The sequence below is a fragment of the Elgaria multicarinata genome, chromosome 4 (assembly GCF_023053635.1).
Source record: "Elgaria multicarinata webbii isolate HBS135686 ecotype San Diego chromosome 4, rElgMul1.1.pri, whole genome shotgun sequence".
NCBI classification, from domain to species: Eukaryota; Metazoa; Chordata; class Lepidosauria; order Squamata; family Anguidae; genus Elgaria; species Elgaria multicarinata.
The window spans coordinates 47,366,749-47,392,525 of NC_086174.1; the positions used below are offsets into that span (position 1 = coordinate 47,366,749).

Genomic DNA, 25,777 nt, shown 5'->3' on the forward strand with positions numbered 1-25,777 from the left:
TTTTGTGGATGATGCAAAACAAGCAGACTGAAGCATTGTGCAGCTTCTGGTATCTTAGAATCTGTCGCATGTCAACAAGGAGAGGTCTTTGCATCTGACTGTTTCCCACTCAGTATGTCAGAATTTTCACTAAGGTGGCTTCCTATGCATCAACAAAAAGAAGAAGTGCATCACACAAAAAATGGTTGCTGCTTTGCATACGCTCATTCATATGTATAGATGGAAATTTTGAAATAATTACTATAGAAATGTGATACATCTCACCATAGTAGAGAAACCTGTGTGCGGCTGCCCTCTGTGTATGTTCAGTCTGCTGTCCAAGTGAAAATCTAACTATCTAAAATTATTTAAGGATGGAACCCTCTCAAGGTGCCATGCAAGCTAAACAAAAAACAACAAAAAACAACCACCATGCAAAGTGGATGCATTTTCAAAAATCCATAAAAACATGTTTCAGTAAAATCCATAAAAACAGAGATTTTCAATTAAAACCATTCAAAGCTAAACTTATCAATAAAAACCAACACCCCGACTTAAAGGAGGGCCAGTGATAGCAGGTCGATCTTTAGAGTTTCCTGAAGACCTGCAAAAAAGGTTCTTGATGAACCCCAATAGAAGTTGGTTCCAGAAGTGCAGGGGAAACTGTTGATGGGTAACTTCAAGGCCCTGCTCTGTCTCTCCTTGTGGTTCTTTTATTTTTAAACCAGACTTGTATAGCACAGCCCTTCCAATAGAGGATATGATTGAATAGAGAACTCTTGTCTGTAAAATAGGACACGTGGCCACCCTAATTTTCACATTCAGCCTGCTAATTGAGATGAAACAAGGGACTGCCACCACTTTTTCAGAGATCCTGGACCAAATCAATATCTTATCCAATAAGTCCAACAGGAAGGACAGGTATTTTTCCACCTTCCCCAGGATGCTGCCTTGGCCTTCTAATCTTAAGCAGCTGTCTGGGCCATGCCTCGAGGAGAGGCAGTCACTGTGTTGCTGGAAGGTAGGTGGCTAGTCCAACCTTCCTCCCTATATGATTTTGGCGGCTGCCATATCCACATGGGCTGCTCCTCACCTAATACATGACTCACCTTGTCCAATTTAAGAAGTGTGAAACAGGCATGCACCTAAAGGCCACATAGCTCAACACTGTAAAGAAGGGATCTTCACACTTACAACCTAGTCCAGTTATACTCACATATGAGCACATCCCCTCATCAGAAAACTGGCAATAGAAATAATCAGGTGTTTTTGGCGGAAGAAGAAAGTGAGGTTTCTAAAACCAGCCCTTCCCAACACTGCCTCCAAATAGTTGACCAGCTTTATCTAGATTTCTGACTCAATAGCTTGGTACAGCAAAAGAACCACATGTGAAACACCTGTATATCTGTGTGGTTCCACGTTCTGATTGTGTTATGTGAAGCAAAGTCTGGTTCTATGAGTGTATGCCCCTTAGCTCGATTGGACAATAATAACTATGAAATCGCTAAAGTTTAACTCATGGAATCCTGCTTAATATTGCCACAGGGCTGACTGAAATATATCTGAAGGGCTTCAGCAATGTGGAGCAGAGGTCCTTCCTTCCATCCCTTTTTTGGGAGGGGGTTATAAAAAATGCAAGTCCCCTTCTCTTCTTTTCTCCTTCATATTAAGGTCACCAATTTTTTCCTTCAGCAGGACTCCTGTGGCTTTAACATCTGCTTTGCCAGCCAGGACTGAGCAGGTGAAACTTTTCCCCCTTTACTTACATTAATAAAGGGTTCCCTCTTTGGGTTTCTGGAATGCAATCCTTTTGGAGTTGCAACTGATCCTCACTCTCTCTGTGTTCCGGAAGGGGGCCAAGACACATATTTGTTAACTTGGTTTTTTACATAGTTATATTTTTAATGTTGCTTTTACCATTTTACTATGTTTTTATCAGATTATGAGTTTTTGTTTTGGACTTTGAACTGCCTTGCGTGGTCTAGAAAAGAGGTATAGAAGTACTATAAATAAATCCATTTCTGTTTGCTACATTACTGCCAAATTAACCTTGCAAAACTAAAGAAATAATAACATGAAAGAAAGAAAGAAAGAAAGAAAGAAAGAAAGAAAGAAAGAAAGAGGGAGGAATGGAAGGAGGGTGCATGGGTGGGTGACCCTAACCTAACACATAAGATGAACCATGCTGGATCAGGCCCAAGAATTCACCGTATCCAGCCTCCAGCCTCAACGGTGGTCAGCCAATTGCCGATATGAAGCCCAGATGCAGAGCAAGAAATCAACACATTTTTCATTTTGTTTCCCCGCAGGAACTGGTGGTATTCAGAATAGAAACATACTGACTCTGAATGTGGTGGTTCTATTTTGTTAGCTTTTAAAAAAAGTGCTGGATCTGTTTTTCACAGAGCAATCAAGGAAGGATGAGAACATTAAACTACAGTCCCTCCACCAGCTAATTTGGGGCAGTGGGGGGAGATGCTCTGTCCAGTAGGTGGTTATACAGCAAAACCCTTAATTCGTTTCATTTGCCGTTTGCTTCTCACAAATCAGAGTAGTTGAAGGGTAATATTTTGTGGGCCATCAATTAATAAACTGTTGTGATTGCCAACTTTTTTTTTTACAGGCTGCAGACACAATCTCCATGCTATTAAACATTTCATCTGCTGATTCCTGCATATCAAGTGGTTGTTGAAGCCACAAGAGACACCAAGCCATTTTTTTTCCTGGTCAGTTGGCAACTTTAGCAAATGATGCCATAGCTGATAAAACAGAACAACCCTCTAGAGAGCACTTTGTATAGGCTACTAGCTCTTAGTGCCGATTCCTGCAGGCTCCTGAGATTATCCTTTAAATTAAGACTACCTTGGAAAGATTGCCCCGCCTGTTGAAGTAAGCACTGACTTCAGAAAGTCAATTTGTTTGGCCAGTCTTTTGTTCTAGTCACGACTCAGTTAATGATGCTACTGAGTCACATACAAGGATTTAAAGCCTGAAGGTCAGCTGCCTCAAAAGTGACTCCTTTTGAAAGAGTCCAAAGTAGGTTTTGCGGATGGAATTGATTTTCACTTTTTCATTTCTTTTGATTAATATCTTTGTGGGGAGGGAGCCTTCAGCAAAGACACCTGTTGTTTGTTGAATGCAGTCTTTAATGAGCTGACCATGTCAACTCACTGTACAAAGCAAGCTAAGTCATGGGCTGGCTTTAATTCATTTTGCTCCAATGACAGAACCCTGAGGCTGAGAATCTAAATAAGCCATACGCTCAAACCAGTGCTACCTGCCAAAGGAAATCCACATCCTCCAAGAGTATGGGCCTAATAGTTACAGCTCCTGTTTTCTCTTTATATGAACCAGTCAAATAAAACTCCTCAGGTGTGGGACAAACCATGCTTTCAGTAATGCCTGGGATGCTAGCATGGCTTTCTCCTTATTAGAAAGTGTAATATTACAGGTATACTGACACAATTTCCTTCTCATTCCTACAACAAAACATTTGCTCCTGTTTCACATCAAGGAAAACAGAGCCACAGTGATTCCTGCTCGGGTCAAAGGATCTCTGGGAAAGTCGAGAATGAATTTGGTGGTTGTAATTTCTAGCACGTCTTACCCTGCTACCATTTTTGGTCTGGATTTCTGTCTTCACCAAAGCTCTATCACTGTTTTCTGCATTGGCAGTGTGTAATTTACACCTTCCTGACCTCAGGGCCATTATTATTATTATTATTATTATTATTATTATTATTATTATTATTATTATCATCATCATCATCCCACCTTTTTCCCAGTACTGGGACTCAAGGCAGTAGGTTCTTGGAATCTCACACCGTCGTACTTCAAATTAAAGATCAAATGGGTTTCTGTAGTGTCTGGACCGTAAGCATACAGCATGCTTCTTCCAGATGTGTGTACCTGTTATCTCCCTCCCTCCCTCTGTATTGTAACATTATCCTTCAAACTCTTGCTATTTTATCTGCAGAACTTAGGTTCCCCCTCATAGCAGTCTATCAAAGTGTAAACACTTTATTTTTTTTAAAAAATGATACGTCTAGATATCTTGTTTCTAAATTTTAAGGACTAGGTCTACCCATTTTTATTTTTATTTTATTTTATTTTTTTACTAAACCTTTACACTTATCTTTTAATTTGCGATTTAAAGAATAGACAGGGAGATAAATAGCATTTCCTGAAGGGTGTATTGATGAAGACAGATGTATTTGGCATGGAGAGGGAGTTTTCTAGACATGGCTTTTATCCTGCAATCACCCCACCTCATTAACAGGATTATTAAGGTGGGGGGCAGATGTCCTCATCTGCCAAATGTAACCTTCATGTGTTTTCCCACTGCTTCTTCCACCTTTTTTTCTTACTGGGGAAAAATCATCAAGGAGGAAAAGTTAGAATAGGTGCACAATAACTTTTGCTTGGTAGCACTAGGAGCCCTTTGTTGGAAAGCACCTGGGATCGACAGGCACATGGGAAAGTTAATGGAGAGCCAGGCATGTTCTTTCAGTTTTGTTTTCATTTTGTCCTCCTTTGATTCACTTAAACCTTCTATACTCACCACACAGTTTAACTTGTGAGACAGCAAACAGATTGGTTGCGATGAAATTGCAGGAGTCTACCCCTGAACCCACAGAACAGAGTGGATTATTAATAAGTGGAATAACTATTTTTTTGCATTATCATTGAGACTGTATCGGATAGTGACATTATCTCTGAAACTTTTATGTGTGTGTCATTTGCCCTCTAGTCCCCCCAATGGTGGAACCAGTTTCCCAGGATATCAGGCAAGCTGTGGGACGCAGTGTCACCCTTCGCTGCACCATGCTGAAAGGGAGCCCTATGAAGGTGGCTACAGCAGTCTGGCGATTCAATGGGAGTCTTTTGACAGTGCCTCCAACAGAGCAGCAGGACTACTCTGAGTATAAGGTGGACAGCCTGAGCCGGGAGATTAGTGGCAACTATGAATGTAGCATCTCCAATGACATAGGGGTGGCAACCTGCCTCTTCCAGGTGTCTGGTAAGTCCGACCAAGAGCGTCCATCTTCTTTTTTCTTTAGTGGATCTCCATGTGATTAGAGCCAATAATGGCTTTAGTGGTCAAGTAATAGGGTTGGATCCAGAGAGCCCATGGCTGGAATTCTGCACATGGGGCTCTCCTGCCAGAGGAAGGAGAGACCATTTGTGTCCCCTAAAAAGCTGCTCGAGACAGTCATGGCGGGTGGAAGATGGAATAAGCGAAAGCCTCCTCTCCTTCCAGCAGGAGCCTATGGTAGATCACCAGCCTTTCTGTGAACAGGAGGAGCCCTTCTATTCACAGAATGTCAGGTCTGGATATAAGCTACAGCTGATAAAAATTAGGAGACAGCAGTCCACAAGATGGTTATTATTGTAATTCAACCTATTCATGCGCTGCTGTATCACACTCCTGCTCCCTATGTTGTATTGGTGAGTTCTGCCACAACGTCACAATGACTGGAAAGTGGAGAATTTGCTTTTGGAATTGGCAGATTCCCCACCGGGAACCACTTTGCACAAACAACTTCCCACGCTGTACAGCACCCATAAGATTCCATTTGCGTTGAAAACCGCCATGCAAGCTGAATACTTGAATCCAGTCCCATTCATATCTGATGATTGTGTCTCCCACTGTGCTTTACAGAGTAGCCCACTTCTGTGTTTGGGACTGACAAAAGTGCCGTAGATCATGCTCAGACGTTCAGTTCTACACTGCAAACACGGGTTTCCTGGTCTTCAGTAACCAGATGAACTATCAAACCATTTCTCAATTTACGCCATAATCCAGGATAGAATTAAGCATGCCCGGGACCAGTAGAGGCCGCCGGCTCCTATTTCAGTGGACCTGTGAATCTGCTCTGGGATTCAGATGGAACCAGTCAGAACTCTAAAAGGGTTATCCAGGGTTCTGAACCCATTCGGGGGAGAGTTCAGAACCTTGGATAGCCCATTTAGTGTTCTGGCTGATCCTGACTGAACTCCAGAGTGGATTCATTGCCCCACTGAAATAGGAGCCACCATCCTCCACTGCCCAGGATTGTTGAAATCAATATGCATAACTCAATATTAGATTGTAGTTTCTGACTCTGTGACAGGGGTGGACAACCTCCAGGGATTGGGAGCTGCATGGCCTCCTCAGACCCCACCAGGGGCCACAGTCTGACTGCTGAATAAGCTGCTGAAATTTGGCAGCGGGGGTGGGGGGCTTTTCAAAGCAAAAATATGGGATTTGCTGCCAAATTTGGTAGCATGAAGGTCTGAAGAGGGCTCTATAAATACGTTCAGCTGAGTGCACTTACAGAGCATCTCCACATGAGACATTTATGTGTATTTAATGTACAGAAGGGGGCAACCAAAATGATCAAAGGGCAGGAGCAACTCCCCTATGAGGAAAGGTTCCAATGTTTGGGGCTTTTTAGCTTAGAAGAAAATTGAATACAAGGAAACAGTGTGGAGAAAGTGGATAGGGAGAGAAACGTCTCCCTGATAATACTCAAACCTGGGGTCTTCCCAGGAAGGTGATCAGTGGGGAAAGCAGGATAAATAAAAGCAGGTGCTCAGTGAGTAGAGCACTTGCTGTGCATGCAGAAGGTTCTAAGTTCAGTCCCCGCCATCTCCAGGCAGGGCTGGAAAATGAAACCCTGGAGAGTTGCTGCAAGGCATTGCCAACAATCCTGGGCTAGACGAAGCCATAGCCTGTTTCAGTATAAGGCAACTCCCTATGTCCCTTTTTTCCTGGGAGCCAGTGTGGTGTAGTGGCTAGAGTGTTGGACTGGGAGTCAGGAGATTTGGGTTCTAGTCCCCACTCGGCCATGGAAACCTACTGGGTGACTTTGGGCCAGTCACAGGCTCTCAGCCCAACCTACCTCACAGGGTTGTTGTTGTGAGGATAGAAATGGAGAGGAGGAGGAGGATTATGTATGCCGCCTTGGGTTCCTTGGAGGAAGAAAGGCAGGATATAAATGCAATAATAAATACATAAAAATAAATAAGTACTTCATCACATAATGTGTAGCCAGACTATGGAATTCACAACACTGCCACAAGATGTGGTGATAACCACCAAGTTGTTATTATTAACATTATTATTATTAATAATAATAATAATAATAATAATTTATGTAGCACTTTCTAATGAAGCGCTGTACATGAGATAAAATAGGTCAGGAGTTTACAAAAATGGAATAAATACAGTAATTCTACTAAAAGACCTTAACTGAAATTAAAAGAATATAACAATAAAACCTTTAAAATACATAATGTGTTGTGGCCACCACAAAAACCATCAACATGCTTTATCTCAGGAACAACCCGCTAGGAGACGATTACAATAATCCAGGCATGAGACAACCAAGGCCTGAACCAAGAGGTCCGCAGTCGCCTGAGGATGTTCAATAGATGGAAATTGCAGGCCCTCGCTGTGTTCTCAATAAAGGAACACAGCAAGAGACGGTCGTCCACCATAACGCCCAGGACCCTGGCAACAGGGACCGGGACCAACTGGGTACCTTGAAGAAAGAGGGGAAGGAGGAAGGGTGGTCAAGATGGAAAATCAAGATTTGTTTTATCCATGTTCAGCTGGAAGGTTTTAAAAGGGGATTAGACAGATTCATGGAGGATAAAGCTATCGATAGCAACTAGTCACGTTGGCTGTATATAAGCACCAGTCTCAGAAGTTGTGTACCTCTGTATGCCAGTTGTTGGGTATCATGAGCGGGAGGGTGTGCCTGCACTCATGCCCTGCTTGTGGGTTTCCCAGGGGCAGTTGGTCTTATCCAGCAAGGCTCTTCTTAATTCTTCAATTAACTCCTAAATCAAATAGACACCTGCCCTGTGTGCAGAGCTCTCTGCCCACATTCAGCAACCCTGTTTTTTCAGGATGTCTGGTAGCACAGAGAGAGCTGCATGTGCACCATGTTTTATGTCTATTCTGACATTCAAATAGATGTGCGTAGTTCAAGAGCAGGACCTAGAGCTAAGACCCTGGTATTCCACCACCCCACACTACTATGGCTATTAGTCTTGATGGCCCTAAATTACATACCTGTTGCTGGGGAGCACAAGCGGGATGGTGCTATTGTGCTCATGACTTGCATGTTGACTTTCTGTACGCATCTGGTTGACCTTTGATCTGATCCTGCAGAGCTCTTCTAATGTTTTTAATACACAAACCAAATGTGCCAATCCCTTCTAACACCCATGGATAGGTATTGCTGCTTTTACACAGCTGCAGTCCACTTGACCTCCATTTTAGCACATTGCTCCACAGATACAGTGCAGCTAATGCATGTAGGTTGAAGATGAGAATTCAGCAGTCATCTGATGCTTTCTATGCCCCCAAATGACTGCAGTAACCCTTCACAGGTGATTTAAAAGAACAGGAAGAAAATTATAAAGGATCCCAACGTACATTATTGTTAAATCACTGGAGATGAGATCTTCCATCGTGGGAATCAATTAATTAAAAAAATTGGATATTATGCAAGGTGATGATTATCATCTCTTCTGATTTTATTTCTAAATTTGTTATGAAACTTGACTTCACAGTCAATACAAGTTGAATAAGCAACAATTAGTCTCCAAGGTAGCTCTGAATCTCTGGCATACACAAAAATGTAAGTCAATAAAAATAATAAGGAAAGGGGTCTCAGAAGTAAACATCAATATTACCATTCTAAGTTAATAAAAATAAGCATTGAATCATTTCCATTTAATTATAGCAGAGAAGAATGGCTGAGCTTGTAATTGGAGTGGGATGAAGTGGAATGGAATGAGGAATGGCAGTGCAGTCTATTGGATGTTTTGGGCTCTTCCCAGTTATGTGGCTGCTGTGGGTTTTGATTGGGCAGATCCTAGCAAATGAGAACAGTGAATAGCCAAGGAAATCTGTTGATGGAAACATTTCACTTTGGAGACATACCATGGATTTTGGTTCTAAAGTTGTCTTCATTATACATCATGAATGTCTTCAGATCCAATGATAGTTCAATATTTATTTAAGTACATATTTGGTTCTTCCAGTTTGAGATAATTAATTTTAATGTTGTCTTCATTACAAAAGGCTACTATTTGGAACAGGAACTGTGTAGTTAAATCTACTTCTGTTTTTATCCACCATAATTATAGGGTTGTAAGCAAATACAAATCTTTAATTTGCTGGAATTATTAAACCCAAACCAACCTGGATACATTCATTCAGATAAACACCAATAAAAATATTAATTTCCACAATATCAAAGGATAGTTAATGCTAGCTGGGAATTATGGAGTTGCATCTGGAGGTTGGGGGAAGCTGCACTATGCCTTCCTGGCTGCAACTGCAAGTACATTGTACATTGATGGTGCTATATAAATAAATAATAATAATAATAATAATAATAATAATAATAAGTATAGAGTGTTCCTCCTCATTTTCTTCTCTTGCTTCTAGAGAATAGTTTCTCTTTCTCCTTCTTGTTTTCCTTCTAGACAGCAATTTATAATTCTAAATATTCAGGCCCATCCCCCAGTTTACCCCTCATCCATCCTTCCCTAACAATGTGCCCTCCATATGTGTTGGACTCCTGGTGGTGCTTGCTGAGGTTGATGGGGGTTGTAGCCCACTGGAGGTCACCAGTTGGGAGAGGCTGCCCTGTTTCATCAATCACTTCACCTGGTCTACTGTTCTAAATCTTTTGAAAGACAGCATTGGGCATGCATATACCATCTCATGCTGTGAGGGGCACGATCTGTGTTATAACCTTCGAAAGGGAGACGCACATCAATAAACACGTGATCGACACTGGTCAGCCACGAGTATCTGTGAATCCCCAACCTGTCTCCATTGCATCTCCCCATGTGTTTAAAAACGTGCATTTCTCCTCAGATAGTATAGGGAAACAAGCAATGGACTAATAGAAAATTCCTCTGTCACATCATGTGTGAATAAGCCATTAGACAGTTGAAATGATGAAATAGTTGTCATTCTGTCCAGCCCCATTTCCACATCCCTGTTTTAAATGTAGCTTATGGCTTGAGTTTTACTTATGCGCTGAGAAAAATAAATGGCTACTGACATTGCAAGGAAAGTGTCTCCTCTCTCCCAAGTCCTACTTTGTTGTTCCCCTTTAGCACCTGCTGCTTCTCTCCTTCATGCTGTTTCTTTTCCCAGCTGAAATCCGAGTCTTCTGAGTTAGATACCTTAATTGCTTTGGAATTAATTTGTTACTTTACAAAGGAAAACGTTCACGTAAAATAAGCAGAAGGCCCGAAGAGAGTCAAGAGTGTATGACGAGGTCATTCTGTCTCGTCTCAGTCGCTGTTACAAGCCAGAGAGGGATCAAAGTTGATTCCACCATAAAACGGAATACATCCCGAGAGGTTCAGCGTCATTTGCTGCCACTTTGTTAGGATCACTGGATTTGGAAGTTGATCACCCAGGAGTTTGGATAGTGGAAAAGAAGGCAAGTACATGGTTTGCAAAGAAGCACTACTAAGTAGGACTAGTTACTTATCAGCTCCACACATAAAAGCATTGGATGAGTTGGGTCATAGATTCTTGTGCTCCTCACCGCCTCATTTTGTAATGAGTTTCCTCCCCATTTTTCTCTCTCTCCCTCCCTTCTTTCCTTCTCCCCCCACCCCCTGCACCTTTTCTACTTCTCAGCTAAAGCTTACAACCCAGAATTTTACTATGATACCCCTAACCCTACAAGGAAGCAATCCAAGAACTACTCCTATGTCTTGCAGTGGACACAGAAGGAGCCCGATGCTGTTGATCCCATCCTTAGTTACCGGCTAGATGTCCGTCAGGTAAGACACATCTTCAGTGCCAGAATTCGGCGGCTGGGCAATAAACTTGCAATGTTAAAACTGGAATGTTTTATATTCTGTTTAGACTGAGATCACATCAAACTCCCTTTGGAGACTGGGAGTTTCTATTTGCAAAACAGGCTAGAACTGAGGGCATGGCCCTTCTTTTCCCATTTTACCGAGCTCAGAAGCCAGTGGTATGGTTTGGTCCTCATTTTAAAGTCTGATGTTGTAAATGATTGAGAGCTAAGAAAGCCTGCTGCCTCCCCTTGGAATTCTTATGCTCAGCTTTCTGAATAGGTATGTAATAGGAACAAAACCTTGTAGTCATTAGCAGGTATTGTAGGATTTATAGGCCAACAATTCAGATGAGTGGAATTTCAAACTCTTCACTTTTGAACAAATAAGGTTTGCATACTAGATCACTCTCCAGACTGGAACTGCAGGGGAAAGTCTTCGGCTGTTTATGTTGCACAAAGACCTTCATCAAGTTGTCGTAGTAATAATAATAATAATGAGATATTATTAAACTCTGCTGGAGAAAGGTGTGGGACCAAAGGACTCTTGAACATTAAAGGGAGTAATGAAGGATACAATCAGGAGGAGGAAAATGGTACTAGATATGCTAGGCCATAGAAAGGTATTTTGTACTGTTTTTAGCCATGGAGGTGGGTGGGGGTGTTTTCTGAGCAAGGAATTTAGAATCAGACCTAAGATCAGAAACATTAAACATCTCAGCTTTAATTCCTACATTTAAGAAATACTCAGGTTTTTTAAGTTTAGCCAGTTGCTAGCCATAAGATGTGAGCTTTGTACCTTATGTTGTAAACCAAATTTCATACTTGCAGTAAAAGATATCCATTGTTCCTAGAAGCCAGAGAAACAAGTTTCTTTTTCCAGAGGCCGGGAAGGTCCCGCTTTGATACAGCCAAGAGTTTTAGTGAATGAAAGGGGGGGGGGAGGCAATATTATCTGGAAAAGCATGGGAGGTGGCATGAGGGGATGCCAGAGAAAGGGGGAGTTTGTGAAAATAGCCTCCCTCCCATCCAAGAGACTTCTGTGAAAGGAATGACCACATTGGATACAACCTTTCACAATTGATGCAAACATAATTTTTCTTGAAGCATTTAGATCTGTGTTCTTCAGGTGGCCCATAGGACTCATTGGCCTCTCATATTAGCCCGTTATGCCTCTGAAAGGAGAAGAATATACCGTATTGTTCCTGGTAGGCACTGCAATTGTATTTGTGACCTCTATGGGTCACTTCAGTCATTTTAGGGTTTAAAATCATTATTATGCTTGCTGATTTGTTTCTTTTGCATTGCTGGAGATAAGAAATAATTCTGTGCATAGAAATAAACTTTTAGTTCCCTTTTTGGTTGGATGAGTTACTCCCACTGAGAAGAAAATGAAACATCACCCCATCTAGCTCACATACCCATCTTGACAACACTTTGAGCCACTGTGATTGGGAGTGGTGTTAGACCCATAAAAGACCAGATGGTAAAGCCAGTATGAGAATAAGAAGTTAATATTCGAAACCTTGTTCATCTTTCGGGCATATGTTATCCCAGAGTCTTAAAGGCAATGGTGAATGGGGTCACAAATCGGTTTCAACTTATTTGGGGCAGTTATTAGCCTTTAATAAGCTATAACTGGAGTTTGTCTTTGAACTCACTTAAAAATTAAGTTGAAGTCATCATATGCAGCCTTGGTTTTTAGCCAAACAAAAACAATATGTTTTGATATTTTACTTTAGATTAGGTACAAAATTCTTGTTCATTTAAACTGAACTTTGAAATCCTTAATTGGGAAAGCTGAAAGAAGTTATAGTAATTTTCATTAAGAAGTTTTCCAGATATTGAATTCATATTTTTGTGGTTTTTAATTTTTGTATATTGTTTTTAAATGTTTTATCTTATGTGAACCGCCCAGAGAGCTTTGGCTATGGGGCGGTATATAAATGCAATAAAATAATAATAATAATAATAATAATAATAATAATAATAATAATAATTTAATTGGTCTGAGCTTGACCATTTGAATTGGTCTGAGCTTGACCATTTGAATTTAGTCAGTCTCACTATATATTACACTTGTATTTTTTAAAAATCAATTTGTCTTCAGTGTTTATTCTGATATGGCTATCGGCGTCCTTAGAATTTTAGTCAATTTAAATGGATCTATTTGGTTTGATTATTGACTAACATCATGTTGGAATATTTGGGATCAGGTTTTGGTACACACCCTGAACGTAGAAAGCAGAAAGCTAATGGAGGTCCAAAGGACCCATGCAACACATTCCATGTTTCTCTGTGTATGTATATGCATAAGCATAGCAAAATAAAATAATGAAACATGCTGGAGCCCATGTACGCCATGACCGTACCCATACAGAAACATGACATCTGGGATTGGATCACAAATGGTCACTAGAAATAACAGGCAGGGATGCACTAACGTGTGATATTTGAGCTTGTTGAGTTTTTCCAAATTCCTTCTCAACACTCATTTCATTGTGTTTGCATTCCCAAATGTGACCTTTTTTCTGCATTACGCTTTTTTTTAAAGTGTGTATCCAAAATTTGCACTCCTCCCCTCCATAGGCTAAAGTTTGAAAATGCAAATTTGGATGTGCATTTGTGCCAGTGTGCACTTTTAAACATGAATGCAAGTTTGGGGAATTGAAAAAAAATCCAAAGAATTGGACTCCTGCTCTCATTCAGGGTTTGTGAACAGGACATGTTTGCCTAATTTGCGAACAGGAACAAAATTTTCATACATTGCTAATAGCAGGTATATTGGACAAAATGCTGGTCTTGAAGCCTTAAGTTGGGGTGCCGGGCTGGTCTTTTCTCCAATGTGATTGTATAACACTGAACCTTATACATAGGCTTCTAGACCATAACAGTCTTACAGGGCCTTTTTATTTCTGTTTTTCTTCCTTATTGCGGATAATGCACACTTCACTAAAGTGATGTGCAAAGATGAGGATTTTAAGGTTGGTGCTTTTAATGGAGCCAGAGCACATTGTGACAGTTAATGGATTGGGCTAATGCTTGGAAGTAAAAGACGATTTACTTTATATACAAGACAGAGCCATTTCAAAATATCAGAGCACCTCTATTCTCTGGGTCACGCACAATACAATCTTTCATGCCTTTCTTTGCGATGGCTCGCTCTCCAGGGAAGGGTCTGTCTCTATATTAGTTTCTCATACAGCGCAGAGCACATCATCACTACTTAGCAAATAATAACAATTTTAGCAGTAGAGTACACAAGGGAGCCTCTTATAATGAAGGTGCTTTGTCAAAGAGCAGCTTCACAATATGCTGAGATTCGCTACTGCAATTTCCAGCTAACCGTGTGCAAAGATAAAGGCGCATCACATCCCATGTGGGGCAGCTTCGATGTTGGAGTCTGGAGAGGTGAAGTGTGGTGGTGTCTCAACTTAGCCCAGCTGCTGAAAGGGTCTGAATATAGGCTTAGTGAGATAAGGGTTGTGGACCAAGATAGTTGCAGTGGAGAGCATTAGTATAATATCCATATTGCTATAGATCTGCCAAGTATTGATATGTATCAAATCTGCACCTAATTCTAACGTATAACCTTAATCCAAACCTATTTCTTTGGTGGAATCAATCTCCCTCCCCCCCCCCCACCCTCAGTGCATAAAATTTTACTGTGATATTTCAACGTTTCAAAACTCTGTATTTGGAAGCTAGCTTTGTACACCGACAATACACAGCTGTCTGATACTTACCAAAGTTCTTTTGTGAACTACCTGAATCTATAGAAGAAACTTGTTCTTGCTGTTTGACTTGCTGTTTATTACTTTTCAGATTTCTATGTGTGCATGCATGATTATTTAGTTGTTGTGCATGAACAAGAAAACGCCAACTGGTTCATCTGTTGCTGGAAAAGTTTATTATTATTTTTTTTTCCAGCAGTCAGGCCATTCTGTGCATGTCTCCTCCCCAGTGTTGGAGTGCTTCGTTCTCCACTGACTTTTTAAGAGCTGGGAGAAAAGAGAACAGCTATCCTCACAGCATAATAACTATTGTCCCCTTACTCACTCCTTGCCCACTGCTGTAGGAATTCATAGTGTGGAGATAGGTGATTGTCCTAGTGAAAATGGCTCAGTAAGAGTAAAATGCAGGGCAATAGTGCAAGTCTACGCATGTTTACTCATACCACTGTGTTCAATGGGTTTGCTCGCTGGGAAATGTGTTTAGGATTGTAGCCTTCATTGTCTGGAAAATCCATTACTTACCATGAAAGAAATATACCTGTTTACCTGGCACAAACTGTTGGTGACTTTAATGTCCTTATAGTAATGAAGTTATAAAACTATGTAGCATGTCTTCCCCTGCAGAGGTTCAGACCTTGACTCCCATCAGCCCCAGGTTGGAGAAGGATGCTGTAAAGCTTTTTAATTTGGTTCTTGAAGACCCTGGAACTCATGCCAGATAATCTGTCATCCTAAAGCAAATCTCTGCTTCTGCTGCTTCTTTGTAGGAGCCATCTGTTGATTTTCAAAGGGTGTGTTTCTGGTTGAAGCCCTGGCCTTGAATTGTTTGGTAGAACTAGGAAGGGGGTAGCATTCAGCTGGAAGACAATATATTTTAAAAAATTGGTGTAATTCTGTATTGGTACCAGCGAATGTTTTCTGTTCCTAATATAGCTCCCTTCGTTCCCTCGTATACCTGGTCCTCGGCTCTCACCACGAACTAGCACTCAACAAGGACAAAACAGAGAGTTCCTGACCTTTCCCTCTGATTGAAACCCTTTCCATTTCTCAAAATACACCCATCTTTCATTCGGTAAAGGCTTGTAACATGGTGCTTTAACTCCCCCTGTTTTATATCTACTTTTCCTGTGGTAAGGTAGCAAACCACCTGTTCTTGATCTTGATTTTTATTTATCCCCTGAGTGCCTCTCTTCTGGGAGAACATAAGGATGCTTGAAAATGCAACTGAGAAATGCACAAAAATGTGATGATAGCCTATGCGGAGTAATGTTCTTCATTCTGAAGAATGCTCACACATGAGAAGATTTGCCCAAATAAATGACAAGTGTGGTTTTTTATATGTGAGCTTCTCTTGCTGGTGACTAGAATAGCTTCAAAGCTTGACCCCAAGAAGGTAAAAAGTCCTGTTAAATGGCATTTTCTGCCATTGCAGAGATGTATCATACCAGCATCAACCAATCATGGTTCCTTCATTTATTCTATGTATTGGAGATGATGACCCCACACCGATCAGAATTCAAAGCAAGATAGCCACAGGTCATTCTGCTGACATTTTGTAGCTAAAAGGGGAAACCTACCTAAAAGGGAAAAGGTTGATGACCTGTCCTCCTGATCTGGAATCATAGGAAGTTGAGAATATATCTTGTGAACCTCCTGAGCTTGTGTTTTACTTCTGAAATTAAAGCTCTCGGTCCATGTATCCTAACCAGTAGCCCAATGCGCAGAAACCCTTTCACAGAATTCCTGTTGTATGTGATAACAATTGTGTGATAAGAGATGCAGTACTACATTTTGTGTCTTGCAACAGTAAGCTGGGAAACATGGGTGGGAGGGTGCTGTTGCACCATGTCTGCTTGTGGTTTCTTGGTCAACGGCTGCTTGGCCACTGTATGAACAGAGTGCTGGATTAGGTGGGCCTTTTGTCTGATCCAGCATGGCTCTTCTTCTGTTTTAATACTGCCCCCTTTTTTACTTCCATGCACCAGCTTAGCAGGCATTGGATAGAAACTAGACATTTCATGGAGTAGTTTCTCTCAGATTGCATATACAAGTTCACAACCTTTACTCCAAATACCTTACTGGGATTAAGTACCACATACTCGTCCTGTAAGCACAATTACTAAAGCTGTTTAGAATCAAACCCTACAGCAACCTCCCCCAGCCTGATGCACTCCAGATGTTGTGGACTTCAACTCCTATCAGCTCCAATCAGCATGGCCAATGTTCAGGAATCCTGGGAATTGTAGTCTAAAACATCTTTAGGGCACCAGGTTAGGGAATGGAGTTCTAATGGATAATCGTGCACTTTTGTGACAGCCCCACTATATTCTGATGTAGCTTAACAGGGCCCCATATAGCATCTGTTTAGCTGGCACCATGATGGGACAACTGTTTAAGCAAGATCATGCCTTTTTGTCCCCCCACATGCATTCAAAATATATGGACTTTCACAGAATGATTTGTCCAGTTGGGGCTGGCTAGCCCTTTTACAGTTCAACTGTAGGGTTGTTACAGTTGTTAGATCCTGGAATATTTGTGGGTACTCAGCATAGACAAGCACTTGGCAAGATTTTAAAGTACTTTGTGATTCTGAATATCCCACAGTCAAAAACCAAACTTTGCTTGAAAACAAGATGCTTAAACTAAGGCAATGAGAAAGCTTCTTTCTCTCTGAGTATGCTTACACTTTCCTTGAGATCTGCTTCAAAATAACATGAAAAGATTTCTAATATTTTCTGGCATCCTGAAGGAAGGATCTCAGCCAAGGCAGCTGTTACAGTTACAAGGGACAGGGCAGAATCACCGTACGCTCAATGAGATGGAACCCATCTGTGACCTGGGGCTATGGCAGGAAAAGGCATCAAAAGGTATTGGGGCAGAAGAAATGTGTAATCTTTGCTCTGCCCCTCGAGGAAGCCTAAAGCTGCTATTTGCTTGCTCGGTTTCCCTGTACAGATTTAAAGCTATAGCAGAGCCAGGTATGTTCCTGCTATGCCTCCCATGTTGGAAATGACTCTACTTTACCTAATCAGGTGTCGCTCAGATACACCCGAGGCTGGAGCATAAACAGAATGTTTCCCTTTTATTAAATCTAGACAAGCCTCCATTCTAGGCCCACTTGCTGAACCAGAGTGCACTTTAGGTTAATTTGTACCAGACAACCTGGTGTGTCTTTAATGAGAGAAACACGAGAGTGATTGCAGGAGCTGGAGGGAGGCAAGAGATTCACTTTGTTTTGCCATTTCATCCCCTCTGTATTGGATAAACATTCCCTGCTGTCTAGAAAACAGGTCTGGGGTCTGGTGCCAGCTGCTGCTTGCCTCATCAGACAGACAGGCTAGTGTTAATGAGGCCTGAGGCAGTGGGGCGTCCAACTTGCCACATTAGGGACATGGCAGGTAATGGAGCTGTTGGGACTTGTGTGGGACAAGGAAGGTGTTAACAGGGGGGGTTACTGGTGGTAATTAGAGCAAAGGTTGAACTCTTCTGATGGCCAGTGAATCATGCTAAGATCTACTATTTTATATTGGACAAAATTTAATAGATTTTAACTTGCAATGCTTGATTGACATGTAAAACGAAATGACATTAATGGGTATTTAATAGATTGAGTGCCTTGTTTTCTAACAGTGCATATAGTCTGTTGCTCTACATTGAGTTTGTTCCTTATACTTGCTGATTATTTCTATTTGATTGGTATGGTGCTGCCTGTCCAGGTTAACAACTGGATCTCATATAGGAATGCTGTGAGCACCTGATTGAGTCCAGGAATCCAGAGGACCCCAGCATCCACCACCCTGAACCCAGTTGGGCGCTCTTGGTGTGATTATGGATCCTGATCGAGCACTCATGAGGCTGCTAGAGTGCTTGGCAGATGCCCACCCTCACATCGAAATTACACACTTCTCCCCCCCCCCCTGTTAATGGTGGCTGTAAAGGGGCCATTTATCCAATGGTAAAGGTGAGAACAGAGCATTTGTGCCTTTACCCTCAGTAAATGGGGCCTTTATGGTCTCCATTGACATAGCGGGGGGATGTGCACAATTTCCGGTGCTCAATTCCCCCATTGCATCAGTGGCAGCCACCATTGATGCAGGGTGTGTGTGTGATTTTGGTGTGAGGGCAGGCAGCATTGGGTGAGTCTGGCAGGAAAGATGTACACTGTGTGATGTGCCAATGTGAAAACGTGGCCAAGGGTTTTTTTCTGGAAACCTATTGAAGTTAAACATTCATAACACCATATCCCATGAGAGCGGCTTTCGCCTTTGGCTTATTCTCGACCATGCTATGAGCCATGGCTGGGCTTTACTTGATATTCACTCATCCTGATGTTTGCTTTCAAATCAGCCAATTTGACATAGCTGAACCGGTTATCGAGGTGGGCAGCGGGGGGGAGAGACACTCACTGTGCCAAACATGCACCCTTTTATCTCCCTAGTTGTTGCTGATTTGTGGCATCCTTTTTCTTCTCTTTTCTTTGTTCTGACTTCCCTCAGCTTTACTTGCCTTCTTGCCCTCATTTAATCCAATTGTTTATGACAGGAGTGGGCAACCCTTTGCATGCAATCAGTTCAGAGCTCTGGTAAGAGCCATCTATCTCTTCCCTGACAGCTAGGAATGGGCAAACAAGAGATCTTCGAGATCACTAGGTGTCTCCAAACATTGTCTTGTTTCTCGTCTCATTCGTGTTTGCAATTTCTCTCTGTGCGAATGTGAAGCCTGTGCAGTTCATTCAGTGACTGAATGGGAGATTTCCACAAATCTCCCCAAATTTGCACAAATTTCCTCCATAGACTAAAGCAGGGCTGATTCAGTCTACTAAGAAAAAATTGCAGAAAACTGGAAATTTGCCAAAATTGAACTGGGAATTGGGAACGAGATGAAGGCGAGCACACATTCAACAATTTGCAAATATTTTTCTGCAGACATGTTATTGTGCTCACATTCAGAGCGTTGAATGGGGCATGCTTGCTTGTTTTGCAGGCAGAAACAAAATTCTAATACATCCTTACTGGCAGTCCACTGAGCAGGAAGAAAAAGGGAGACAAAGAAAGGGGGTGGCAGAAAGAGAGTGAACAGAGAGAAAGAAAGTGGTGATGCACCCACTTTTGGCTCTGGTCCTGCCTTCCACTGGCTTCAACCCCCTTCATCACCAATATGTGGTCCCTGACAGATTACCCATGAGGGAATATGTTTTCTTAAAATAATAATAATAAAAAAACATTTTTTATTCATTTTTGTCCTAAACTTACCTTAATGACTTTAACATTTAACCAATTCAACAGATCTATGACCCTATAATAAACAAATAAATCATTCATATAACCAAAACATCAACAGTACACAATACATGCAGTTCGTCTTACATTATCAGGTATAGTAGATGCTAGTAGATAACGGTAGACTTTGAGATGAGGTATATGCCTGTAAAAGAGGTTTCATCTTGTACTGCTACGAGTAACATTCTTGTTTCAATTTCCAGTCTTTCTAGCCATTATTCCCTTCCAGAAATATGGCTGAGTATTTGGTGGATGCTGGTCTGTGAAGTCTGTATTAACATAAATTATAAAGGGAAACCATGTTTCCTTGAACCTGCCCTTTTTCATTGTTCCTCTGATTAATCTGTTATGGTGTGTTAACTGTCCAGCTCAGGCTAATGTCCAAATTTTAGGAAACCACGTGCCACTATATAGCCTCAATTTGTTTTCCACTATCATGCTATTAACTTTTCACAAACATTTTTGGCAGCATCAAGAAAGTCTCCTCCTTCTTCACTGATTTTCTCCAGGAACTGCTTTCATGGGTGTTGAAAGCATTCACCAATTCAGAGGGAAGGGAATATTTCCTAAGTTTGCCTGGTTTGCCTCAGTTGAGGCCGGTGGTTCCGATTTCGGGGGCGCTGTGATTCCATTCTGGGTTTTATTAAGAACCAGCCAGAACGCTAAAGGAGCTATCCAAGGTGATGAACCCATTTTGGCACTGGGGCTCAGCACCTTGGATAGCTCTTTCAGAGTCCTAACTGGTTCTGACTAAAGTCCAGAATGAAATCACAGTCCCACTGAAATGATGATGATGATGATGATGATGATGATGATGATGATGATGATGATGATTTTATTTATTACCCACCTCTCCCTCTGAATCAAGGCGGGGAACAACATAAAATACAAAATATTATAAAGTACATAAAACTCATTACAACATATTAAAACTAATACATTATTAAAATAACAGCCAGATGTCTAAAAATCTGACTGGGTAGGCCTGCTGGAAGAGATCAGTCTTTATTGCTTTTTTATATTCAGAAAGACTATTGAGTTGGCGGATCTCTCCCAGCAGGCCATTCCACAGTCTGGGAGCAGCAGCAGAGAAGGTCCTCTGGGTAACAGTTGTTAATCTAGTTTTTGCTTCCTGAAATCAGAGGCACCAGCCTCCGCTGGTTTGCCTCCAATGACATCAACATGCATCACCAGATCTGATTAGCTAAGTATAATTGTAAGGTCATCCCATTTATTTGGTAATCCTAGGCAGGCTGGAATCATCTATGTGACTGATACAGGAAGCAATGCTCATACTCGTAGTTGGCTTCATTCATCCTCAGACACTATGACTTTATTAAATTCTCTCAGGTAATGACTTAATAGCCATTTAAACTCATAAATCATCAGCTGAAGCCAAAACAAGGTCAGAGCAAAGGGAGCGAAATCACAGAAGGGTACCCAGAAGGGTAACCCTTAACAAATCCTTACAGTTGGGAGCTAAATTGTGTGCCAGGGGCAGAGGATGCAGCAGACACTTCTAACCGATATTTCTGAGCAGCGCAGAGAACCTCAGCCACAAACATAAACTAAACCGAAGTGTGGAAAGGGAGCAGTAAAATTATTACATAGCTCTATGTTGGCAAGGGCAAGGGCTACTGCAGGGCTTGCTGCTGGAAGAGCCTCTTATAAACAAAAAGCGAAGGCTAGTTTTGGTTCGGGCTCAGTAGAGGCTCAGCCCCAGGGACAAAACGACTCCATTTTCTTCCAGCAGCCCAATTGCAGTCCTTGCCGCTTGGAAGCCGCAGCTCAATCTGTGAAGGTCTCAGTTCACATGTGCCCAATTACTGTGCAAATCCATCCCTTGGAGACAACTGTAACGTATCATGTGAATTGTACTGCATAATACGTTTAGCCTGGAGAAGAGAAGGTTAAGGAGAGACATGATAGCTGTCTTCAAATATCTGGAGGCTGTCATGCAGAAGATGGAGCAGGCTTGTTCTCTGACCCTCCCAAGGGCAGGACTAGAACCAATGAATGGAAACTGCAGGAAAGGAGATTTCAGCTAAAAAATTATTTATTTATTTATTTATTTATTTATTTATTTATTTATTTATTTATTTAATATTTATACTGCCCAACAGCCTAGGCTCTCTGGGCAGTTTATAACTAAAACCATAATATAACAACAATCTAGATAAAAACTTAAAACTGTAAAAGTCACCTAAAACGACAATAAGTTACAGTGCAGGGAAGGCTTGTCTAAAAAGATATGCTTTTAGGAGGCATTTAAAAGATATTACATTTTCCGCCTCTTGAACCGCATGAGGGAGGGTTTTCCAGAGGGTGGTTGCCGCTACAAAGAAGGCCCGCTGCCAAGGTTCTTCATGACAACAGTCTGTTCGTCTTGAAATGACAAGCAGGGCCTTCTCTGAAGATCGTATATGTCACCTCAGTGTATATAAGGGAAGGCGGTCTGCTAGGTATCCCGGTCCCAAGTTGTTTAGGGCTTTATAACATAATAGCATGACTTGTACATGGCTCGGTAGCTAACAGGCAGCCAGTGCAGTTCTTTTAACACTGGTTTTATGTGGGCAGAGCTAGGTGTTCCGGGGAGCACCCTAGCTACTGTGTTCTGCACAAGCTGCAGCTTCTGAAACACACACATGGGTAGCCCCACACAGAGGGCGTTACAGTAGTCTAATCGTGAGGGCATCTCGGGGGTGGATCAAGGCCCAGGAATGGTCAGGGGAAGCGTGGGGAAGCGCTGGGTAGAGGGCATGGGCCGGGCTAGACCAACTGAATGGCCACTAGAGCTACGGCTTTCTCATTCAGAAAGCCTGTGCTCCCTCCTACCGTGAAGATTTGCCATTCCCACCCCGTGGCTGTGATGCCACAGGGTTTTGAGGGAACGAGCAGCAAAGCGACTTTGTCAAGACACCCCCCGAGAAGCCCAACACTCAGTGCTTCTAAAACTGGGGAGTTTGAACTTACGGAAAGGAGCATCAGAAACAGTGAGGAAGGGACAAGTCATGCAAATATCAGCCTGCCCAGCCCCACCCCAACCGAAGCACCAATTCGAGAGGAAGTTACCCATTTTCTGTGCAACCATCGTAGCAGCAACTTCTCATTTCAGCAAATACATAGAAAGGTCCCAGCAAACAGTGAAGTCATGTGTGAAGCCCAGATTTCATGCCAGGCCTCGAAAGTCAGAGGCATGCTGTTTTGTTAATGAGAGATTATTTTTATGTGCTGGGATATGCGAGGAATTACTATAAACTCATAAAAGAGGAAAAACCTCCTTGGGGCGGGGTGTGCATGTGAGAATCTGCCTCAAGTGGGAGTGTTTGGTTCTCCAGGCAGGAGAATTAATCAAGCCCTTTCCTGTTCTCCAGACACAGCTATTGCTTCAGGCAAAAGTGCTATGGAAATTGCTGTAGCTAAGGCCATGGAGGGGTGTGTGTTTTTCTTTTTGCCTGAGGGCAATGAAAAACTGAACTGCTTCATGCGAGAGGCTCAGGTGATTGAATTTGCTTTGCAAACAAATAGGTTAACATTTTGTCAGCTCAAGGGGATTACATGCTGTCGGTATGACTCCATGATCACCAAGGAAACAGCGCCACATGGGACTGTTATGACAGACCTGTGTCCATAACAGAGTTATTTTGAGGTTCATTCCTTGCGCTCATATTGAGCTAGATTTCACTGGCAGCTGATTGGGTTTTTCAGAGGTTTTAAGGCGACAGGTCATCGCTGAGCTCCTCCAGTCTGGCCTATACAGAATAGGACAACTGGAATTCCTTCCAAATACTAATTCATCAAAGTCCATGTCTTTGAATAAAGATAGTTATCAGACTAGACATCCCTTGAAAAAACAGGTCACAGAGAGCTGACTGACCTCTTTCTTCTAGTTCATACAATGATATAAGACAAAGCAGTCTCGGGGTTTATTGCTGGCACATTTACAGGAATAATGAACTACCCAGAGAGCTTCGGCTATTGGGCGGTATAAAAATGTAATAAAAAAATAAATAAATGATTCCTCCATAAAGGAAAGGTTTCGGCTGCAATCCTGAGCATGCTTATTAGAGAGTAAGCTCTGTTGAGTGCAGTGGGACCTATTTCTGAGTAAACTGGTATAGCATTGCACTCTAAGTCCTTTGCTTTAATGGAACTGTGCAATTTTCAAAGCCATTTCAGGTTGTAAACAGATGTTGGCCTGATTTGGATGCAATGGAAAGCTAAGTGCTATGTAAAAAAAAGCCTGGCCATGCCCCTCCCCACTCACCTCTCCTTCTCTAGCATGGCCACAATGAAGAAATTGGAGAGTTTTTTGCCTCCCCCCCTTTCTTCCTGGTTTAAATAACCACAATTATTTATTCTATTTGAACCAGGAACTGCAGTTAGTCAAAACCAACCAAGATCAAATGGTGGTTTCCAATCCTGGCTTGTTTAAATGCAATAACAAAAAAGTGGTTAGTTTAAAGTAGGAAGCAGGTGTTTCTGTAAACCGCCCAGAGAGCCCTGGCTATGGGAGCGGTATATAAGTGCAATAGATAAATAAATAAATATTTCCAATCTCTGCCATGCTGGGGGGAGGGTGGGTGTGAACCTGAAGCCCATTTGCATAGGTCAGGGCTGCAGAACGTCTTTCAGTCCAAAGGCTGAATAACATTTCACAGAACTCTTAAAGGCCTCGTTCTAGTGGTGGGTGCGGCCAATGGGAAAAGGGGTGGGGCCAAAATACAAAAAAAATTACCACTATATTTTAGCTTAAACGTCTTACTGCAAATAACCAAGCCTTGGGAAAAGCATTTCAATCTTTTAGAATGAGGAAAAACTGAGTAGTATCCTCTGAGAGATGTGTACTTTGTAACTTTGTTTTTTTTTACCTTGGAAAAGAGTGCAGTAGAGTTTGTAAGAGTGCCCTTGAGAAAGAGTTTTTTTTATAACCTGAAACGCATCGGGCTTGGAATAAACATCATCTCAATCTTCCAACTTGCAGTGCTTTTGTGTTTTGGCACTTTTAGGGTTCCCTCCTCTAGTCTCCACAGTGTTTTGGTGCCTTCCCTCCTCATTTGTTCGGAGGAAGTACAGCAAAATCAACAAAAAGAAGATAGAAGCAAAGCTGGATAAAATTACCAACAAATTCCTCCCGTTTGTGATATGTTCCGTCGAAAGGTTGACATGTATTTATTCATGTTCAAAAAGCCGTTCTGTGGATGATGCAAACCGTTACGTTGGAACAGGCTGTAAAGGCACATCTGTTGAACAAAACTAAACTTGTTTTAATCATGTTTAATTTTCATGATACCCCAAAGAACCATGGGATTTGTAGTTTTGAGAGCTTGATCCCCAGCTGTTTTAGAGGCTAATTGCGCAGTACATGCGGATGTGTGCCAACACCTTTAAAAAGGGGGGGATTAGGCTCAGAAGAGGGGCATTTTGAGCAGCGTGGTGGAGAGTAGGCTGCTTAACCCTTTCCCTGCATGTTATTCTCCCCCCCCATGTCTCCCATCGCCACCCCACCCCCCAAATGCTTTTGTAATGCTGCTGTAGTCAAGTATTCATAGTGGGGGACAAGGGCCAAACTTTAGATTTTCGTCACATTTGAGGCATAATCCAGACAAATGTAAGAATTTTTAAAGTTCTGTTGATTTCAAGAGGCAAGTTAAGTGAACTCTCTCCCATTAACTTAGTGAAATTTTAAAGTAATTACCACTAGCCTAAAATATCTTGCGTCAAGAATACACTGTTCTTCTTCTGAACAGAGCTTACTGCTTGGCCATTCAAAGTGTCTACTGCTCTAAAAAAAATTCTTCCTATAAGCACAGAAAACCCCTTAAAATAAATTGATTTTGCTTATTTTCATAGTTTGGAACTTGTTCCAACCAATGAAGGTATGATCCAGTCCATACCATGCATAGAGGATTCTCCTATGGGCAAGTAAGCTTCAAGAGACTCCTCTCTCCTGCTGTTA

At 41.8% G+C, this 25,777-nt stretch overlaps 1 protein-coding gene across 1 annotated transcript in view; it reads left to right on the plus strand.

The window, feature by feature from the left end:
• The window catches only part of MDGA1 (MAM domain containing glycosylphosphatidylinositol anchor 1), a 311,837-nt gene that overhangs the window by 191,363 nt on the left and 94,697 nt on the right, over positions 1-25,777 (plus strand). The window contains exons 9-10 of the mRNA XM_063125616.1: positions 4,730-4,999; positions 10,643-10,788. Coding sequence (XP_062981686.1) covers positions 4,730-4,999; positions 10,643-10,788 — 416 coding nt within the window. The remainder of the gene's footprint in view (positions 1-4,729; positions 5,000-10,642; positions 10,789-25,777) is intronic.